This window comes from Corvus cornix, chromosome 22 (assembly GCF_000738735.6).
Source record: "Corvus cornix cornix isolate S_Up_H32 chromosome 22, ASM73873v5, whole genome shotgun sequence".
In the NCBI taxonomy this organism is placed as follows: Eukaryota; Metazoa; Chordata; class Aves; order Passeriformes; family Corvidae; genus Corvus; species Corvus cornix.
The window spans coordinates 3,887,575-3,908,726 of NC_046351.1; the positions used below are offsets into that span (position 1 = coordinate 3,887,575).

General features: G+C 55.7%; 1 protein-coding gene across 1 annotated transcript in view; it reads left to right on the forward strand.

Moving 5' to 3' along the window:
* Nucleotides 1–647: 647 nt before the first annotated feature.
* The window catches only part of SLC4A5 (solute carrier family 4 member 5), a 31,659-nt gene continuing 11,154 nt past the window's right edge, over nucleotides 648–21,152 (forward strand). Inside the window, 16 exon segments of the mRNA XM_039564390.1 lie at nucleotides 648–2,209; nucleotides 3,879–3,977; nucleotides 4,471–4,665; nucleotides 8,815–8,944; nucleotides 11,453–11,613; nucleotides 12,318–12,473; nucleotides 14,779–14,874; nucleotides 15,501–15,556; nucleotides 17,339–17,496; nucleotides 17,579–17,666; nucleotides 17,833–17,987; nucleotides 18,429–18,481; nucleotides 18,484–18,571; nucleotides 19,321–19,495; nucleotides 19,812–19,945; nucleotides 20,053–20,324. Coding sequence (XP_039420324.1) covers nucleotides 3,905–3,977; nucleotides 4,471–4,665; nucleotides 8,815–8,944; nucleotides 11,453–11,613; nucleotides 12,318–12,473; nucleotides 14,779–14,874; nucleotides 15,501–15,556; nucleotides 17,339–17,496; nucleotides 17,579–17,666; nucleotides 17,833–17,987; nucleotides 18,429–18,481; nucleotides 18,484–18,571; nucleotides 19,321–19,495; nucleotides 19,812–19,945; nucleotides 20,053–20,324 — 1,990 coding nt within the window. The 5' untranslated portion in view covers nucleotides 648–2,209; nucleotides 3,879–3,904.

Sequence of the window (21,152 nt, forward strand, 5' to 3'; positions counted from 1 at the left end):
TGAGGAAAGAAGTGAAAGGAAAAGGGGGGGAAAGTGAAAGGAAAAGGAAAAAATGAAAGGAAAAGGAAAAAATGAAATCAAATGGAAAAAGTGAAAGGAAAAATTGAAAGGAAAAGGGAAAAGGGGAAAAAGGGAAAGAAAAGGGGAAAAGGGAAAGGAAAAGGAACAAGAGTCTGTTTTTCCCAGGAGCGAAGGAAATCCCGGTTTACTCCTGGCACTTGTCAGGAATTGGGATATTTGGGAAGCGGGAGCTCGGCCTGGATCCCGGGGATGCCGAAGCTCCGGATGCGATTCCCGGGCTCTGTCTCCCTCTCCCGACCATTCCCAGCTTTCCCTTCAGCCAAACCAGAACCAATTCCTGGCCCAGGCCTGGAAAACCCCTCTGGATCCGGTTTTTCCCATTGGAAGTGGAGTTTTCCCATTGTGGCGCCTTTGGAATATTTGAGAGCATTTTGGCCAAAATCTGGGAAGTTTTTGGAGGTGGAAAAGGTAAAACCAGGGAGCAGCCTCGGGAATTGGGATGAACTTGGATGTTTAGGGAATAATTTCCTTGTGGGCTCCAGGGGTTTGGCTTTGCTTCCTTCTTCCCCCTCTCTCCGGGGAATTTAAATCTCCATGGATTCGGAAGGAAAAAGGGAAATCCCATTCTTTTTCTCTTGATTCCCAGGACAAAAGCTGGATTCCAATGTCCTGGCTGGGATGGGAGCGGGTTCTCATCCCAGGATTCATCCTGGGGTTAATGGGAAAAAAGGATTTTCCTTCAGCTTGGACACCCAGCCCAGCGATTCCCGGGGAGAATGAAACGCCTGGAAAACGGGAAAAGTGGATTGAAGCAGGAGCACAGAATCCCAAAAGCTTTTCCCAAAACACCGACATCAACAGGGATGCCACAGACATTCCCAAATTGCCCCTAAGTGGAGCCTTCTCCAGAGGGAAGGGAAAATCCCATCCAACGGGAGCTGGGAGGAAAACGGGAGCGGGGATAAAGCATCAGATTCCACCCGGGTTGTGCCATGGGAGCATCTCCCGGAAAAGCCCCGATGTGGGGTGGGTTCAAAGCTCCAAATCCCATCTCCCAGTCCCGGTTTTTTGCTGGGATGAAGGGCCGGGCGCTGTTCGATGGGGATTTATTGATATTCCCGATAAAAAGCTGGAGGGAGAGGAGGAATCCGGGCGTGAAACGGGAGCGGAGTCACGGCCGAGATTCCCGAACCCGAATTCATGGATGTGGGAAGTGAAACGAGGAACTGGGAATAATTCCGTGGGCAACCCTGACCCCAACCCCTCCCCAGGCTGGGTGGGATTGCCCAGGGGCTGATCCCGCTCTCCAGGGGGTGTAGGAGCATCCCATGGATGGGGATTTGGGATCATCCCACTGAGAGGGACTCGGGATCATCCCACTGAGAGGGATTTGGGATCGTCGCACTGAGGGGGATTCGGGATCATCCCACTGAGGGAGATTTGGGATCATCGGACTGAGGGGGATTTGGGATCATCCCACTGAGGGAGGTTTGGGATCATCCCACTGAGAGGGACTCGGGATCATCCCACTGAGAGGGATTTGGGATCATTGCACTGAGGGGGATTCGGGATCATCCCACTGAGGGAGATTTGGGATCATCCAACTGAGGGAGATTTGGGATCATCCCACTGAGAGGGATTTGGGATCATCCAACTGAGGGAGATTTGGGATCATCCCACTGAGGGAGATTCAGGATCATCGCACTGAGAGGGATTCGGGATCATTGCACTGAGGGGGATTTGGGATCATCGCACTCCTGCTGACACCCCTCACTTCCCTGAGGAAATTCCTCCCATTCCCTAAAATCAGGACACCGAGCATGGGCATCAGAATCCCTCAAAAAGAGACAAAATTCTTGGAAAAAAAGCCCCACAATCCCAGAAAACCCGAATCCCGCAGGCCAGGGAGGAACAACGGGAATTTTCCACATCCTGGTGGAAAATGGAGCCTTTTCCAGGGCCGGATTCCACCGGCCCCGCCGGCCCTCCCTCCCCAGAGCTCCCCGTGATCCTCTGCGCTCCCAAAATCAATCGGCGCTGCCCCAAATCCATCGGGATGCGGGAGCTGCCGGGCACTGGGGTCGATGGGATGTTGGGAAGAGCAGCTCTGACTCCAGGCGATCCCGGCTTTCCCTGAACCCGCTCCGCAGCCCCAGCCCATTCCCGAATAATTTTTGGGGAGCTCAAGGTGAGTTTTTAGGGGAAAATTCATTTTTGGGGGGCGTTTGGGGTTTAATTGGGAAAAGTGGCAGCGCTTGGCTTCCCTCCCCTGATTTCCATGGAATTAGAGCCGGGTTTTCCAGCGCTTCAGGGATTTAGGGGGGTAAAAACTTCGTGTGGGAAATAGAGGGAAAAATCCCAGATTCTCCGACCCCGGAATTGATCGAGAGCTTTCATTTATCCGGGTCTAACAAAGCCTGGCTTTACCCCGGGAGTTCTTTGTGCTGCCCAGCTCAACCGGATTTCCCAAAAAATCCTGTTTCTTCCCAATATTATCCCGGCTGGAGGGTTGTGTATCCCAATCCGTCACCCGGGAATCCCAAGCTGCAGGAATTTCCTGGGAGTTTTGGTCCTTCAGCTTTTAGAAGGAGCAAAAATATTCCTGCCTGAGGCTGGGGGATATTTTCCTGCTTTTCCTGCTTGCTAAAATCCTTGGAATTCACCCGGGAATGTTGTTTTTGGGAAGCTGAGGCTCACGGATGATGTTATCCCATAAAACTCCCCAGTTTGGGTTTTCCCTCCGGAGCCGTTGGCCCCTAAATGACATCAATCCCTGCCAAAGTGTGGGATTGATGGGAAAAATCCCAAATCCCAGAAATCGACTTTAAATCTCAACTGGGATCAGGCTGGAGCTGGACTGGGATAAACTGGATTTGAGCTGGAATGGGATAAACTGGACTTGAGTTGGACTGGGATAAACTGGATTTGGGCTGAACTGGGATAAACTGGACTTGGGCTGGACTGGGATAAACGGATTTTCCTGAGGGAAAAAGTGTCGGGAATTCAGACCCAGCAGAGCCCACCCGGCCAGGCCAGGCCCAGCAGCTCTGGCTGTTCCCATTTTTCCGAGCTCTTCGGCTGGAGCTGGGATTTCTCTCCCGGAATAGACGGGAATGGCGCGGGAATGGCGCGGGAACGCGGAGCGGCTGCTCCCGCTCGCCCTCCGAGTGCCCTTGGGAGCATCGAGCGGGCGGCCAGGAATAGCCACGGCTCTGCCCCCCAGCCGAGTGTGAAAGGCAATCAGCGGGGGCAGCTCGTTAGGGCTCATTAATGAATTAATTCATTGACGGCCCTGGCCGAGCGCCAGAGAAATCCCACTGGGATCAAGCAGGGCAAGAGCTGGAAATGCGGGATCGGAGCTGGGGAAAGGGAAATGTGTGCTGGGAAAATCCCCTTGGAGCGGTGCAGGGTCACCCCGGAGTAACGGGGGGCTCTGGAATTCCTGGGAATTGAGGTTTTGTCGGGATTTGTGAAGGAAAATCTCTGGAACGTTCTCCCAGCCTTGCTCGTCCTCTGAGCAGCTGGAATTGGAGGCCGGGGATGGGATCCGGGGGAAATCCAGCTGGGATTTCGGGAATATGGGGAGAGGAGAGCAGGGATGGCACAGGACAAGGCAGGGCTGAACCCAGCGGTGCCAGAGGGTCCCGCTGATCCCCAGGGAAGCTCCCGGCTCTCCCGCTGGGAATCCCGCTGGGATTTCACCGGGTGAAGGATTCCCATAGCCCCACTCAGGTGTTCGGAGAGGTTATCCCCTCCCAAATCCCACTAAAATCCCACTAAAATCCCATTAAAATCCCAAATCCCACTAAAATCCCATTAAAATCCCAAATCCCGCTAAACCCCCGTTCCTTGCCCAGCCCAGCTCCCCCTGAGCAGCGGGACCATGCTGGAGGATGAGGATGGGATGAGCGAGCACGGCCTCGGCGGCTCCAGGAGGAGATTCGAGGATGAGGAAGGTGAGTGAGTGAAATCCCGGGAATGCCGCGGACATCCCACTCTCCCTGCCCGCGGATCCATCCGAGCTCCCGGCACATCCCAGGCCCGGCATGGAAAAGGCTCCTGGGAGAGCGTTAAGCCTGGTGGGAAGAGGGAAAGCTCCTCCCTGGTGTTCAAAACTGGGAGTTTTCCACCCAGAAATCGAATTTTTTATTCCAATTACGGCTCCGTCCATGTCATTTCTACCTGGAAGTTTTCTCCCTGAAAAGTGATTATTTTTTAACTGGGAGTGAGAAATCCCAGCTCTGCCCCCTAAATCTCTCCCCTTCCCTCTGGATTACCGCCCCATCCACATCTTTTCCGCCAGGAATTTTTCTCCCTGGAAATCAAGTTTTTAACTCCAGTTACCGCCCCACCCACATCACTTCTACCGGGAAATTTTCTCCCTGAAAACTGAAGTTTTTTTTTTCAACTGGAAGCCAGAATTCCCCCTAACCCTCTCCCCATGCCCAGACTACCACTCCATCTACATCGGGGTGCCGGTGCCCCGCGGGTACCGCCGGAAGCGGCGCCGCCGGAGGTCCCCGGGCTCCAGCCGGGACCGCACAAGCGAGAGCGAGCGGCACTTCGGGCGCCCGGAGCACTCGGACACCGACGACGGTGGCCAGGGCTGGGCCGAGAGCGGCAACGACAACGCCAGCAGGACCAGTGAGTGCCCGCGGGCTTCCCAGAAATCCGGGAGGGCCTTTGGAGCATCCTTGGATGCGCGGTTGAATCGCCTCGGATGCGCGATTTGGCGCTGCTTCTGCCGGTGGTTCCCGGGTTTTATTTTTATCCCTTTGGAAATGGGATTGGGATGGGTCTGGAGGGGTTTTCCCAGCTGGAATTGGGAGTGCAGACAATATTTGGGAATCACACCTCGTTCCCGGTGGGTTTTTCCCATTGGAATGGGATTGGGATGGGTCTGGAGGGGTTTTCCCAGCTGGAATTGGGGGTGCAGACAATCTTTGGGAATCACACCTCGTTCCCAGTGGGCTTTTCACATTTGAAATGGGATTGGGGTGGGTCTGGAGGGGTTTTCCCAGCTGGAATTGGGAGTGCAGACAATATTTGAGAATCACACCTCGTTCCCGGTGGGTTTTTCCCATTGGAATGGGATTGGGATGGGTCTGGAGGGGTTTTCCCAGCTGGAATTGGGAGTGCAGACAATCTTTGGGAATCACACCTCGTTCCCGACGGGTTTTGCCGGGGCTTTGCCCACTCCCGGGAAATCTCCTTAGGGAAGATTAACATTTCGCACGGCAAAGCGGCTGCCGGGCCCTGGGGTGGGATTTTTCCAGCCCCCCCTTTGGAAATTTGCATCTGGGTTCAGCTCCAGTGGGGCGGGCGGAGGCTCGGCTCCGCTTTTCCCTTCGGGAGGCGAAGATTTCCTGGGGTTTTTTTTCATGGGGAGTGGTTTTTTATTCTCTGGCGGCTCCTCCGTGCCCTCGGGGGAGGCGGGAGCAGGACCACGTCCCCTCCTTTTTCCTCTTTTTCCCTTCTTTTCCATTTTCCCCCTCTTTCCCCCTCTATTCCCCTCCTTATCCCTCTTTTCCCCTCCTTTCTCCTCCTTTCCACAGGCAGCAAATGCCACTCGGAGACAACTCCGGGCTGCTTTGAGGGATTGGACAGAAAAACTCATTTTATGGAGGAAAAACCCACCCCAAAACCCCTCAGCTCTGCAGAATCCCGGGAAATCTCCCTGATTTTGGTGCCTTTTTCCCTGAAAAACAAACCCCAGAGCTTGAAGGGGCTTTTCCCACCGCGCTCCGGGTGGGAGAGGAAAATCCCGCAGGGAGCGACGGCCAAATCTTTGATTTCTGCTCTTCCCTCCCCTTTTCCCCTGGATCCCGCTGCTTTTCCAAGCGCTCACCTCTCCCTCTCGCATCCCGGCTGATTTGGTAACTTCCCGTCATGGGAGCCAAAGAGAGAGGAAAGTGCTTTTTATTCCCGGTAATCTGCTCCCTAAGCCCCGGGAGTTTAGCGAGCCGCAGTGGATAAAGGATAAAGGAAAAAGGAACTCCGGGGCTTTGGAGTTTTTTGGGACCGCGCAGCGAAGGTTTGGTTTAAGCCGGGAAGAAATGGGGGAAAAAAAGGAAACAACTCCAGGTAGGGCTTGGTTGGGATTTTTTTCCCATCGCTCCGCGGTGGGGGGAAAGGGAGGGGGGGAGAAAGCTCCGGGGGGGGCGGGTTAAAATTCGTTTTTCCCTCGGAAAAGCAGCTTTTCCCCCTGGAAAAGCAGCCTGGGGGATGGCAGGCAAATTCCAGGCGCGCAGCTCCAGAGCTCATCCCAAAAATAAATTGGGGAACTCCCAGCTTCCGCTGGAAAAGTCGGTATTTGAAAGGGTCAAAAATATCCCAAACTTGGGGTTTTTTTGAGCAGGGAAGGAGTGGTGAGTCCCATGGGATGTGCATCCCAGTATCCTGGCTCTTTGGGGAGGTGGGGACTCGTCTGAGGCAGGAAAATCCAGGGAAAGGCTGTGGAGAATCCGTGGCAGCCCCTGGCTAACGCCGGACCTTAACTCGGGATTGCAGAGCCCCGGCAGCGCCTCATTCCCTCGGCCCCAATTTTATCCCGGGTTTTTTTTCGCTCTACCTGAAGCCAGAGCAGGAATTTTGCTTTGGAGAAGGATCCCCAGAGGAGGTTTTGCTGCTGGATCGGGGTCAGGGTGGCTGCGCCTCACAGGCAGGAGGTTTAGGTCATTCCTGTCCCGTTTCCCATGGAAATGTGGGGTCCGCGCGTGTGGAATGAGCCTGAGTATTCCCAGGGTTCCGTGGGAATCTGCAGCGCCCGAAATCCCAGAGCTGGGGGTGTTTTCCCATGCCAGAATCTGGTTCAGGGAGATCTGGATCGGCTCCGGGCCCCCCCGAGCGGTATCCTCAAGGAACAGGGGCTGATTTGGGGGTGTTTTGTGGGGTCTGGCCTCTGTCCCCGTTGCTTTCACCCTCTCCAACAAACACCTGCCGCTTCCCGGGATTTTCAGTGCTGGATCGAATTCCCAGGAATGAAAAAACCCCAAAGCGGGGAGGGCCAGGTGCTTTCCCGGCTGTGAAAGGGTTCTCCAGGTGAACAAATCCCAGGAATTTTGGCTGCCTGGCCGAGTCCTGGCGGGGTTGGTCGAACACCTCGGGGAGGGAGGGAAGCACAAGTTGGGTGCTGGAAGTTGAATTTATTCCTTAAAATCTGGCAGGATAAAGAAAAGAAGCTAAAAAAAAAGCTCTTTCTGGACAAGATTCCCATCGGTTTTTGGGGTTTCAGCCCCGAGACCCCAAAATGAGGCCCTGGGGAGGCTGAGGAAGGAGGGATCCGTTTTTAAAACCCCAAAGAGGGAATTTGGGCAGAGTCGGGAGCAGCAACCCCCAAATCGAGGGCGTGCGGAATTCCAAATCCCCCTTTTCCCACCAGAGACCCCACCCAGCACAGGGATTTCCAGCAAAATCCCAATGTTTTGCCGTTCGGCTCATGGTATCCGTGGCCAGTTTGGGGTTTTTTTAGGGAATTTCGGGTTTGGTGGGGAGGGTTGCCCAGAATTGCCCCCATTTCATCCCTTTTCCGAGAACAACGGCCAGGCTTAGGGAGCCTGAAACCCTCCAGGCACAGAGCCCAGCCCCAAAACGACCGGGAATATTGATAATCATAATAATGGAGCTTTATGGGAATGGCGGCAGGACCGGGCCACAGGGCTTTAGGCTCGGCTTAGAGGAGCTTAAGAGGTCTAAGCAGGTTCAGCCTAAAGGGACTTCCTCTTCTTTGGGGACCTGGGCGTCGTCTCCTTTGTGCAGGAAAAGGGGCCATATTCCCGTTTTTCCCTCCATTTATCCACGGCAGTTTAATTCCCTGATTTTCTAAGTGATGAATTTCCCAACCTTGTTATTCCCAGCTTGGAGAAAAGGAGGATTCTGCCCCAAAAAAATCACATTTTCCAAGCCTGGATCATTCCTGCTCCATTAGGAGATGCAGGATTGTATTCCAAACACGCCATTTCCATGGATTTCAGGTGGATTTTCACCTCTTCCTTGGGGTTCACCCCCATCCCTGCTGCACCCAGGGCTTGGATTTGTCCCCAAATCCACCAAAATTAGGAAGTTTTGCTGGAGAAGCCCCAGAGGAGAGAGAGGGTTAAAAGCAAATCCAGACCTTTTTTCTTCCCGGGAGGTTCGTCACCCTCCCGTGGGCACCGGGAATGTGCCGGAGATGGAAAAGCCTTTTCCCAGCAGGCAGGAGGTTGGCAGGTGACGTGTCCCCGATCCCATTCCCGGATCGCTCCGCACGGAGCCAGAAGCCATAAACGCCCCTTCCCAGGCTGGAGTGTTGTTGGCTGGAAAAAGATGGAATTTTTCCCTGCAGGAATGATGGATTTGTGTGATTGCCCTTGAATGATCCCGCTTCCCTTCGGGAATGCGGCGGGAAAACCGGGAAATCCCAGCGTGCCGTGTTGGAAGGGCTTGGTTGTGATGGAGCCTGGCAAAAATGGGATCCGTGGAAGGGAAAACTGTGGGATACCCCATGGAAACGGGGCACACGAATCTCCTGGAAAGGGGAACTGGATGGTTTTGTGTTCCTGGACCTTTATCCCACTCCTCCTTTCCCCAGCATCCCGCATCTCTTTCCACAGGGAATTCGGGACGGCATCACTTGGAGTTCCCCCATTCCTCCCCTTTAATATTTTCCTCCACATTTCTTCCATTTCCCTCCCTTTTTTATGATCCCAAACCACCCTACAGCTCCTTCTTTCCCCCCTTCAGGGCCTTTCCCTGGGGGAACGGAGCGGGATCATCCCGTTTCCCATGGAATTAAAGCTCTGCTTTCCCTGGCAGTGTCCCCGGCCGCCGAACGGCTCCGCTACATCCTGGGGGAGGACGATGAGCTCCCCAATCCCACCCTTTTCACGGAGATGGACACCCTGCAGCACGACGGGGACGAGATGGAGTGGAAGGAGTCGGCCAGGTCAGGGGGGATTTGGGAATGTGCCGGGGAAAAAATCCCCTCCCAAAATATCCCCGTGGATAAACGGAATCGGAATGAGCGTCGGTTTCAGTGGTGTTAAAAAAAGGACATTCCCGAGTCAGGGAAATGCGGGAAAAATGGGATTTTAGGGTGATGTGCACCTCAGCTGCATCCTGAGGAGGAGGAGGAAGATTTCCCATCTTATCCCGAATTTTCTCAGGCTGGATCAATCCCAGAGCTGGAGCTTTTCCCCCTCCCAGCCACCAGAGCCCTGCAGGACGGGTAAAAAATGGGATAACGTGCTGGGAAACTGGAGAATTCCAGCTGGGAAATCGGAGTAGGGGGCACAAAGAACATTTTCCCAGGATTTTTTTCCCTCCACACTTTTTCTGGCCAGGCCAGGAGTGAAACTTTTCCCACCCCTGATCCATAAAAAATGAAACCCCACCTGCTCCATCCTTAAAAAAATCATTAAAGGAGCTGCAGGTGGAATTTGCTTTGTTGGACTGGGATCTTACCCAGGGGAAGATCCCAAATCCAAGCGGGATTTTCCCTTCCCGACCTCAGCTCTGCAAGGGTTGGGATTTTTTGGGGGGGAGCTTTGGGAAGGGGGTCCAGGTGGTATCCCGAGCCCTTTCCCGTGGGATTTCCCAGTTTGGGTGTGGAATTTTGACGCCAGGGATTGGGATAGATCGGGATCGGGCCCTGTGGATGCCGATCCTCTCTTTTGGGCTGGTTTTCTTTGCATCAGCCAAAATTTGGGAAGCTCCTCAGCATCCCCCTGGCTCCAATCCCTGCTCCGACTCCTTAATTTTAACCTTAATTCTTTTTTTAACCTTAATTAACCTTAATCTTCCATAAATCCATGTTTACTTCTGCCTTCCCACTCCCTGAAAAGCTTGGAAAAATCCATGTTTGCATTGGGATTTTCATCAGGGAGGCCGGGAGGTGGAGATTTCCAAGCTTTTCCTGGGACCATGGAGGTTTCCCAAGTCCCGATTCCCGCTCTCCAGCCAGGTTGAGCCTCTTTATCCTCAGGGGTGGGAGCAGAAGGTGGGATCCGCTCCACCTGCTCCACAATATCCACAATAAACGGGGAAAAAATGGGAATCGGGATGCTGGGAGCAGCAGGGAGGTGGGAATTCGCAGTAGCCTTGGAGAAAGAATCCTTGGATGCCGATCCTGGGGCAAAGGCGCTGCTGGAAACGTGCCCCGAATCCCACACTCGCCCCGGCCGCTCCCTAATAACCCAATTTCCTCAGGAAAACGGGGCAGAAGGAAAGGAAAAGCGGCCTAATCGGCTTTGGGAGAGCGGCGCCGGCGCTTGGCGGGAGCCGCCGCGGGAAGCTTGAATTCCCTGCTGAGGAAAGCTGAAGGGCTGGAGAAAGGGATTCTCCAAAGAAATCTGGGAAGGGGAGCTGTGGGATGGGCACCAGGGCCAAACGTTGGATTTTGGGGGTGTTGGGGTTCTGTTGGAGCATTCCTGCTGTTCCCAGGTAATATTCTGGGAGTTTTTCAGTAGGGACATCTGAGATTTTCTCTTTGCAGCAGCTGATCCCATCCCGGCCTTTCCCCGGCCTTCCCCTGCAGCATTCCAGAGCCACCAGCTCTTCCCAAAATCCCTTCTCCTCCTCCGTCCTTCCCATGTGGGGCAGCAGGAGCCCAAATCCCAGCGGTGCCCGTTCATCTCTGGATAGGACAATCCCTGGAGCCTGTTGAGGGAAAGCAGCTTTTTCCCCCGAAACCAGGATCTGCCCTTCCAGCATTCCGAGCCCTGTTCCCAGGGAGCCGGGAGGAATCATCCACCTCATTCCTGAAGTTTCTCTGGAATCTTCAGTATAAAATCAAGGAAGGGAAGGGCTGAATCCCGAGGGTTTGCCCATCCTCCCGTCTCCCACCGTGGGGATGGAGTGCCCAGGGTGGGGTCTGAGCATTCCTGAGGAATTGTTGGGATGTTGGGAATGCTCTGGGATTTGCTCTCCCACGGGCTGCTCCAAGCAGCAGCAGATCCAGGCTCAGGCCACGTCACCTCCATGGGAAAAGCTCCCAGAGCTCACAGGAGCAGTTTGGGGACATGGAAATCCACAGGGTTGGGTTTCCTGGTGGGATTGGGAGTTTTCCCTCTGCTCCAGAACTCCCAAACCTTGCAGGAGCAATTTGGGGACATGGAAATCCACAGGATTGGGTTTCCTGGTGGAAAACCAAGGAATTGGGAGTTTTTCCTCCATTCCACAGTTCCCAAACCTCTCAGGAGCAATTTGAGGATGTGGAAATCCACAGGATTGGGTTTCCTGGTGGGATTGGGAGTTTTGCCTCCCCTCCATAATCCTGGAAGCAGCTCTCTGGGGAGCGGCACCACCAGGTTCTCCCTTCCCACCCCGGATAACGAGCGAAAACTTTGCAAGATTAATTAATCCCAACTTTCCATGGAGGGGAAACTCCCCAGGAAAAGCCGTTCCCTAATCCTCACACCCGCCCTGTCCTGGGCCCGTCCCGCTCTCGTTCCAGGTGGATCAAGTTCGAGGAGAAGGTGGAGGAAGGTGGCGAGAGGTGGAGCAAACCCCACGTGTCCACGTTGTCCCTGCACAGCCTCTTTGAGCTGCGGACGTGTCTCCAGACGGGAACGGTGCTCCTGGACCTGGATGGATACTCCTTGCCCCAAATCATAGGTAGGAGCCCCTGGAGGCTTTTTCCCCGTGTCCTCAAACGCTGGGAATGGATTTAAACTCATTTGTTTGCTCCATAAACCAAACGTGTCTGGGAACGAGCAAAGGAAGGAGCTGGGACCCCTCAGCTGCTCCCAGAAATTGTTGTGTTGAGGTTTTGGGGGGTCTAGGGGTCACTCCTGGGTCACCACAGGTGGGTGTGGGGGATGATGTCATCAAGAAGCAGATCGAGGATGGGAGATTTTGGAGGGTTCTGGTGGTCACTGCTGAAGCAGCAGATTTTGGGGTGGTCTGAGGGTCACTCCTGGGTCACCTTCGCTGGATGTTGCAGAGGATGCCATCAAAAAGCAGATCGAGGATGGGAGATTTTGGGGAGATTTTGGGGGTCACTCCTGTGTCACCACGGGTGGATGTTGGGGATGATGCCATCGAGAAGCAGATCAAGAATGGGAGGTTTTGGGGAGATTTTGTGGCTTTTCCGGGGGTCACCACAGGCGGGCGTTGCAGAGGATGTCATCGAGAAGCAGATCGAGGACAGGCTGCTAAAGGAGCAGATTTTGGGGGGTTTTGGGGGTTTTCCGGGGGTCACCACGGGCGGGCGTTGCAGAGGATGTCATCGAGAAGCAGATCGAGGACGGGCTGCTAAAGGAGCAGATTTTGGGGGGTTTTGGGGGTTTTCCGGGGGTCACCACGGGCGGGCGTTGCAGAGGATGTCATCGAGAAGCAGATCGAGGACGGGCTGCTGAAGCCGGAGCTGCGGGAGAAGCTCAGCTACGTCCTCCTGCGCAAGCACCGCCACCAGACCAAGAAGCCGATCCACCGCTCCCTGGCCGACATCGGCAAATCCGTGTCCTCCAACACCGGTGAGTCCTCGGGGTCCAGCCGGCGCCTGGTGGCACCCTCGGGCGTCGGGGAGGAATATCTCGGGAGAAGGGGAGGAGGAACCCAAGGGGTTGGGACACCCAGGTGTTTGTTGCCCTGGGAAAGACCCTAAAATTCTGCCCCTGGTGGGTGAGGGAGCCGGAAGCTGAGGGCGCGTTCGGGACATGGACGGTGCTGTGGGAGGGGGCGTGGTTACGGCAGGGACAGCGTCACTGGGTGGTGATGTCATCGGGTGATGACATCAGCGTGTGAGGACAATGGCGCTGTGTGATGACATCACCATGGGAACAGTGTCGCTGTGTGAGGACAGTGTCATTGTGTGATGACATCACTGTGTGATTACATCATCATGGGGACAATGGCGCTGTGTGATGTCATCTCCATGTGATGACAATGTCGCCATGCAATGATGTCACAGTGGGGACAATGGCACCATGTGATGACATCACCATGGGGACAATGGCGCTGTGTGGTGGCATTGGTGATGTGTGATGATGTCACTGTGGGGACAATGGTACCACATGAGGACAATGCCACTGTACGATGATGTCACTGCGTGGACAATGGCGCCATGCAATGACGTCACCGTGAGGACAATGGTGCAGTGTGGGTGCCATGGCTTGGCGCCGGGGTTTCCTGGCGCGGCGGGCGCAGACAAATCCGGTCTGCTCCCGGCTGATCCCGCCTTTGCCCAGCCCTTACAAAAGGGGATTTGGTCGGGTTTAGCGGGAGGTCACTCGGTGGAGCCCCGGATTTGCCGGGCTCCGGCTGCTCCCAGGGACAGCAGCTCCCGGGAGTGGCCATCAACGAGCAACATTCCCAGTCCGGGGGCATTCCCGTGTCCCGGGGCCAGATATCCGAGCCAGGACTTGCCCAGAATCCACCAAAACTGAGCACGGCTTGGGAATGTTGGGTTTAGCGCCTTGCTGAGGGGATGGAATTGCTCTGAGTTTCCAAGGAGGGACATTCCAAGGAGGAAATGGTGGAGAAAGGGGGCGTCCCTCCCATTCATTGTGCCCACGGCAGCTCCGTGGCGGATATCGGGATAAATCCCGCTGGCACAGGAATCCAGCGGGAATTTCAGAGGTGGTTTGGTTGGGTTTAACAATAAAAGAAACGGGGAGAGATGCCTTGGTGGCAGCTGGGACCTTGGGGAGATGCGGAGCAGCAAAAGCGCTCCAGGGGATTCTCCAAAAGGAATTTTGGGAATTTAGGAGGTTTCCTGGGAAAACGTTGGGCTCAAGACAGAAAATCCAGGGGGAAAAAGGAAATGTTTGCGGTGAAGTGATTCGGCTTCAATATCTGGGATGAAAAATGGGATTCGCCGCCCGTTTAGGGAGGAGAATCATGGAGCCCGATGGAAGCCAGTGGGAATATTTTGGAGTGAGGAGATCCTGGCAGATCCCAACTGCGGGTTTCTTGGGAGAATGACGGGATTAAGAACCCAAATCAGATGTGGGGTCTTCCCAAGGAACAGAAATGTCCCTTCTGGAGGCACTGATGGCCCCAGAGGCAGCGCTGGGCTGGGCTGGGGTGGTGCTGGCTCCTCGTGTGGGGCAGGGAGATTTGGGGTGGGAGATTTTCATCGATATCCCCTCACTGCCGCTGGGAATATTCCGATGGGTGGGATAAGGGCACGGGAAGGAAAAGCACATTCCTGGTGTCTCCTGTGCTGGGCAGGTGATCATTCATGCCTGCCCCCGACATTCCCCACAGGATCCTGCTCCTGCTGTTCCCCATGGGATATTCCCTATGGGATCCTTCCCCTGACATTCCCAATGGGATCCTGCCCTGACATTCCCACAGGATCCTGCTCCTGATGTTCCCTATGGGATCCTGCTCCTGACATTTCCTATGGGATCCTGCTCCCAATGTTCCCTGTGGGATCCTGCCCCCAGTGTTCCCCACAGGATCCTGCTCCTGACATTCCCGATGGGATCCTGCTCCCAATGTTCCCCACAGGATCCTGCCCCGACATTCCCAACGGGATCCTGCTCCCGACATTCCCACAGGATCCTGCTCCCAGCATTCCCAATGGGATCCTGCTCCTGACATTCCCAATGGGATCCTGCCCCCAATGTTCCCCACAAGATCCTGCCCCTGACATTCCCAATGGGATCCTGCCCCGACATTCCCACAGGATCCTGCTCCTGACATTCCCAATGGGATCCTGCCCCCAATGTTCCCCACAGGATCCTGCCCCTGACATTCCCTATGGGATCCTGCCCTGACATTCCCAATGCGATCCCGCTCCTCCTCTCACAGCCCCTCTCTCCTCTTCCCCAGCCCGCAGCCCCGTGCGGGGCCCGGCCGCCGGCACCGCCTTCCACCGCTCCACTGAGGACCTCCGGATGCGGCAGAGCGCCAGCTACGGCCGCCTGCGTGAGTGGGGGGACACCAACCGCCCCCAAATATCCCTGGAATGTCCCAAATTCCCAGTCCCGGTGGCAGAGCGGGAGGTTGGGATGAGGTCCCACCACGGCCGCCGTCCCGGAAGCACAGCACGGAATCCGGGATGAGCGAGGGTGCTGGTGTGGCTCAAAATCCGCAGGGTGGAGGAAAAAATTCTGTCAAATCTTTGGGGAGGGAAGGAAAGGTACTTGGAAGAGGGTGGGAATCCTAAAAGATTGCTTGGCTGGGAGAGGGTGGGTGGGAAATCCCCTCTGAACTTGGGAGCTTGGTTTGTGTAGCTGAGACAGGAAATGCTCCTGTTCACAGAGATTTGGGATCATCAGGGCTGGAAAAGCCCTCTAAGGTCATGGACCACCAGCACGGCCACAACGTCCCCAAGTGCCACATCCAGACGGATTTTGGGGGGATGGGGACTCCACCCCTGCCCTGTGCCAGCCTTTCCACCCTTCCAGAGAAGGAATTCTCCCGAATTCCCAGGGTTTGGTGGCACATCCCATAAGGAATACCTTATTTCTTTGCACGAGGTCTCCCCACTGGGTTTTCTCCCGGCACCAGGGGTGGCTTTTCCTCACATTCCCTCCCTTCCCTCCACCCAGGTCACGCCCAGAGCCGGAGCATGAACGACATCTCAGACACGCCGAGCACCGACCAGGTACTCATTCCAAAATCCCACTGGGAGGAGCATCCTGACATGATCCCGCTGGGCTCTGGGGTTGTTCGGGTCCATGTGAGCCTCCGCTGGGTCGATACCCACACAAATTCCTAATTAGGGGAGTTAATGCTGGTATTGATCCCCGTGGATCCACGGGGAAGCTGTCCCAGAAGTGACACCCGCGCTTCCAGCATGGAATTAGGGATGAGCCAGGAGGCTGGGCCGGGTCAAATCCCTTGGGGTGGGGAAAAAAAATCCCTTTGGATCTTCAGGGAGGACAGGAAAGGGGCTTGGAGGTGTAGGAATCCTAAAGGATTGGCTGGGAGAGGGCGGTAAATCCCATCCAAGCTCTTGGGTTTGCACACAGGGATCCAGCTCTGGAGGTGAGGGGCTGGAATTTGGGGTGGGATCTGTTTTGCCTGGGGTTTTCTCAACGCAAAGCTCAGCTGAGAGGCCACGGGGGGCTTTTCCTTCTGGGATTGCTTCTGGGAAGCAGCTGGGAAGCAGCTTGGGCAGGTGCCCTGCTTGGGGATGGGATGGATCAGCGGGGTTTTGTCCCATTCCCATCCCAGACTCTTTTTTCTGGGAATGGCTGATTCGTTACATGAGCTTTGCTCTGTTTCCGTTTGTGATTTCACCATAAACTGAAGGGAGAATCTCCGACCCTGCAGGTTTTTAGGGAATGGGATGGGATAAGAACCTGCTTTTCCCCTGGGATGTCCTTGCTGGGCTTACCTGGGGTGATGCACTTTAGGGCAAGTCCAAACACCACAAATAACGCTTTGTTTCCCTGGATTTCACCGATGGAAATCCATGTATTGCTGGGAGCCACAGGACAGGGACACCGCAAAGCTTTCCAGAAACCACTCCATGCCGGTGCCCACTCAGGAACCCCAAATGTCCCCTCCAGCAATGGGGTTCAGAGGGTTAATCCCAAAATATGCAAAGCATTTAGGTTTAATCGCCCTATTAGGCACACTACAAAGGGACTTTTTAGGTGTTTCAGGAAGCTTAGTGGTCGCTGGTAACTCCTGCTCTGATTCCGAGCCGCGCCGGAGGAGTTGCTTTATTATTATGATTTATTTTATTTTTTTTTTTTTCCATTTGGGTTTAAAAGATTAGGACGGGGAGAGGCGGCTGCCCGGCTCACATGCCTCCCCTCACGCTGCCATATAGATTATCATAACTCCCTGCCCGGCTTGGTATTGAACCCTTTTAGGCTCGTAATGAAAGAGCTGCAGGGGAGAAGAGACCCGGGGCAATAAATCCATGGATGAGGTTTTCCTACTGCCGTTATTCGTTCCCACTCCTGGGAAGGGGTTGGGGAGGAAGGAGGCTCAGAAACCTCCCCCACGCTGGGCGCTGAGGGGGTTCTGTGCCAGGCAGGGGTTTGGGGGAGCCTGGGGCTGCGAATGAACTCCAAAAATGTTCCTGGCATCGCTGGGGTTCGGCTCAGATTTTTCACAGGGGGGATTTCAGGGAGATTTCCTTGCGGAGAACCCAGGAGAGCAAAACCAAACGCTGCTGGTTGGGTGGCAGAGCCCTGGGTGGGCAGTTTAGAGCCAGTCTTGGTTTTAGCCGCGTTTACTGAAGAAATTCGGCTCTGTGGATTTTTCCTGGCTTATTCCTGGATGCGGCTCCTCAATCCCCACCTCTGGGAGTCCTGGGACAACCAGAGGTGAAATCTTGGAGCCTGAGGCTTCAACTTTTGCGGGAAAAAAAATGGGGGAAAAGCCAAATTTTGGCAACCGCTCCCTTCCCCACTCTCATCCTTCCTGACAGCTGAAGAACAAGTTCATCAAGAAGATCCCCAAGGACGCCGAGGCCTCCAACGTGCTGGTGGGGGAGGTGGAGTTCCTGGAGAAGCCCTTCGTGGCCTTTGTGAGGCTGCTCCAGGCCACAATGCTGGGGGGGGTGACAGAGGTGCCCGTCCCCACCAGGTGAGCGCCGTCCCCTCGGGATCGAGCGGTCTCAGGACACCGGTGGCCTGAGGTGACCAACACGGCGTCTCTCCCTCCCCAGATTCCTCTTCATTCTCCTCGGTCCAGCAGGGAAAGCCAAGTCCTACAACGAGATTGGCAGGGCCATCGCAACCCTCATGGTGGACGATGTGAGTGGAGGCCACCCCCAGCCCTCGTTTGGAACCCCCTGGCTCAGAACCAAGGAAAAAGAGCAATTTTCACCTTATCTCCCCAAAACCTGAGCTTTGAACTCCCAGAAGGACATGGGACTGGAGGCCACGTCCAGGCTGACCCCTGTCCTGCATCCACCCCCAGCTCTTCAGCGACGTTGCCTACAAAGCCCGGGACAGGGAGGACCTGATCGCCGGCATCGATGAGTTCCTGGACGAGGTCATCGTCCTCCCGCCCGGAGAGTGGGACCCCAACATTCGGATTGAGCCTCCCAAAAAAGTGCCCTCGGCTGAGAAGAGGTGGGTGGGGGGTGTGGGGCCCTGTGGCCACTCCCACATGTCCAGTTTTCAGGGACGAGAGCCTTGCTTGGCTTCACCCCTGAAAATAACCCCTGGAAATGTTGCAGAAATGCCAGGGTTTCAGCAGGTTTTGTTCCCAGATCGGCTCAGAGCCATTCCCCCTCCTAGAACAGCCTCTAATGGGAGGTGTCCTTGCCCAGGGCAGGAGTTGAACTGGATGATCCTTAAGGTCCCTCCCAACCCAACCCACCCCATCCCATGACTCCATGGACTGAGCTCCCCGAACTGAGCTCTGGGTCTGTCCAAATTCACCCCAAAACTCACAATCAGTGCAGGCACAGAACTGCCCCATGGCCTTGGCCGAGGTCCTCACACCAGGGCTCGGTGGTGCTGATCCGGGGGCACTGGTGCCGATCCAAGGCCGATGTCCCCATCCCGCAGGAAGTCGGTGTTCTCGCTGAACGAGGTGGGGCAGATGAATGGCGCGGCTGGCGGGCAGGTGCCGGGGGCGGCGGCGGCGGCAGCGAGGATGGGGAGATGCCCGAAGTCCACGAGATCGGGGAAGAGCTGGCCTGGACCGGCAGGTGAGCAAGGACCCACCACCAAAAACCTCTGGAGGGTGCCGGGACCTATCAGCATCTCCTGCGGGCTCATCCTGGGGTTTTTGTGCAGCACCAGATCGATTTCTGCATATATACATAAAATAATTACATTTCTGTATCCATATTTATGTATCTCCCAACTGGCCAGGGAAGCTGCGGCTGCCCCTGGATCCCTGGAAGTGTCCAAGGCCAGGTTGGACATTGGGGCTTGGAGCAGCCCGGGACAGTGGAAGGGGTCTCTGGGTGGGATGAGGGGTCTTTAGGGCTCCTCCCACCCCAAACCATTCCAGGATTCTGGAGCCCCTCCGGCACCAGGTGGGGAGAGCTGGGAATGTTCCCCTGGAGAAGGGAAGGATCCAGGGAGAGCTTCCAGAACATTCCAGGGCCTGAAGGGGCTCTGGGAGAGCTGGAGAGGGACTGGGGACAAGGCATGGAGGGACAGGACACAGGGAACGGCTTCCCAGTGGGAAAGGGGAGATTGAAATGGGATCTTGGGAAGGAATGAGGGTGGGGAGGGGCTGGGCTGGAATTCCCAGAGCAGCTGTGGCCACCCCTGGATCCCTGGAAGTGCCCAAGGCCGGCTTGGAGCCCCCTGGGATAGGGGAATGTCCCTGCCCATGGCAGGGCTGGAATGGGATGGGATTTAAGGTCCCTTCCCAACCCAAACCACTCCAGGCCTCCACAATTCTGTTTTGGTGGAAGTCACCAGGTCCTCGGCGGTGTCTCCACAGGTTTTGTGGTGGCCTCTACCTGGATATCAAGAGGAAGCTGCCCTGGTTCCCGAGTGACTTCTACGAAGGTTTCCATATCCAGTCCATCTCTGCCATCCTCTTCATCTACCTGGGCTGCATCACCAATGCCATCACCTTCGGGGGGCTGCTGGGGGATGCCACCGACAACTACCAGGTCCAGCCCAGGGTGTCACCGGCGTGGGGACAGCAGGGGGGGGATGGGGTGGGGTGGGATGGGATGGTTTTTACCCTACTTGTGCCATGCCAAGCTTCTGGGGATGGAAATTCGCTGCCAGGTGGGACTGGCAGCCCTGGAATCCCTGCAGGATGGGACAGCCCCCTCAGTGGCAGTGCCAGGAGCAATGGGACATGGTCCCAACCATCCCGTGTGGGTCCAAGCTGAGGTTCCTCAGCCCCATCTCCATCCGGGGGATCCGTGGGGATGTGGGTGGCACAGCACCCCCGTAACGCTGCCTTTGCTCCGTCCCCAGGGGGTCATGGAGAGCTTCCTGGGCACGGCCATGGCCGGCTCCATGTTCTGCCTCTTCGCCGGGCAGCCCCTCATCATCCTCAGCAGCACCGGCCCCATCCTCATCTTCGAGAAGCTGCTCTTCGACTTCAGCAAGTGCGTGCTGGGCCATCCCGGGGGACAGCAGGGCCCGGCCGTGCAGGGGTGGGACGTGTCCCCCAGCCCCTGGCCGCTCTCACAGGGCCGCTTGTCCCCTCTTCCAGAGGCAACGGGATCGACTACATGGAATTCCGCCTGTGGATCGGGCTGCACTCGGCCCTGCAGTGCCTTATCCTGGTGGCCACCGATGCCAGCTTCATTATAAAGTACATCACGCGCTTCACCGAGGAGGGCTTCTCCACCCTCATCAGCTTCATCTTCATCTACGATGCCATCAAGAAGATGATCGGGGCCTTCAAGTACTACCCCATCAACTCCGACTTCAAGCCCGACTATGTGACCATGTACAAGTGCGAGTGCGTCGCCCCCGACCCAGGTGAGTTCATCCCGGGGCCGCCCGGGCAGGAGCCAGGGGGTGGGAGGGTCCTGGCATGGATGAATCCCACGGGATCGCTGGCCGAGGATGAGGGATGAGGATGAGGCAGCTGCCTGGGGTGGAGAGACCTCGTCCTCCTCCTCTGAGGGGGTTTTGAAGATGGAGGAAGAGCCTCGTCCCGCTTGGATGAACGATTCGGTGCTTCCTGGGACACAGCGGATGGAGAGTTGGGATCTCAGCCTGGAGCAGCCAGACCTGGATTGATAAGAAGGAAATATGGGAACAAAGGACATTTCAGATCATTCCAGCCTGCTGCCGATGGAAACTGAATCTCCAGAAAATGCCTGGAATTGTTCTGTGCTCTCCAGTGCCTGGGACACCCTGGGATGTCCCAGCTGAGTGTGGAAACCTCCAAGGACTGTTTTTCCTCCTCTTTTTCCACTCCTTTTCCAAAAGGAGAGGCCATCGGGCTCTGAGCAGATGGTCCTTCCATGGCTGCCTGGTTTTGCTCTTGGATAGACGTCCTGGATGATCCCAGATCTGACTTGTGGAGCTCGGACACTCCTGGAAGGGACCAGAGATGGCTTTGGGCTCACGGCAGTGACCGCCTGTGCTCCCAGGAGCTGAATTGATGTCAAAAATCTAAATTTTGGGAAGCGTCAGCTGCAGTCAGAGGAGGCTGAATGTCTTGGGATGAAGGTGACGCTGGATGAAGGTGACGCTGGATGAAGGTGACGCTGGATGAAGGTGACGGTGGATGAAGGTGACGGTGGATGAAGGTGACGGTGGATGAAGGTCATGGTGAAGTTCTCCCTGTCTTCTTCCTTC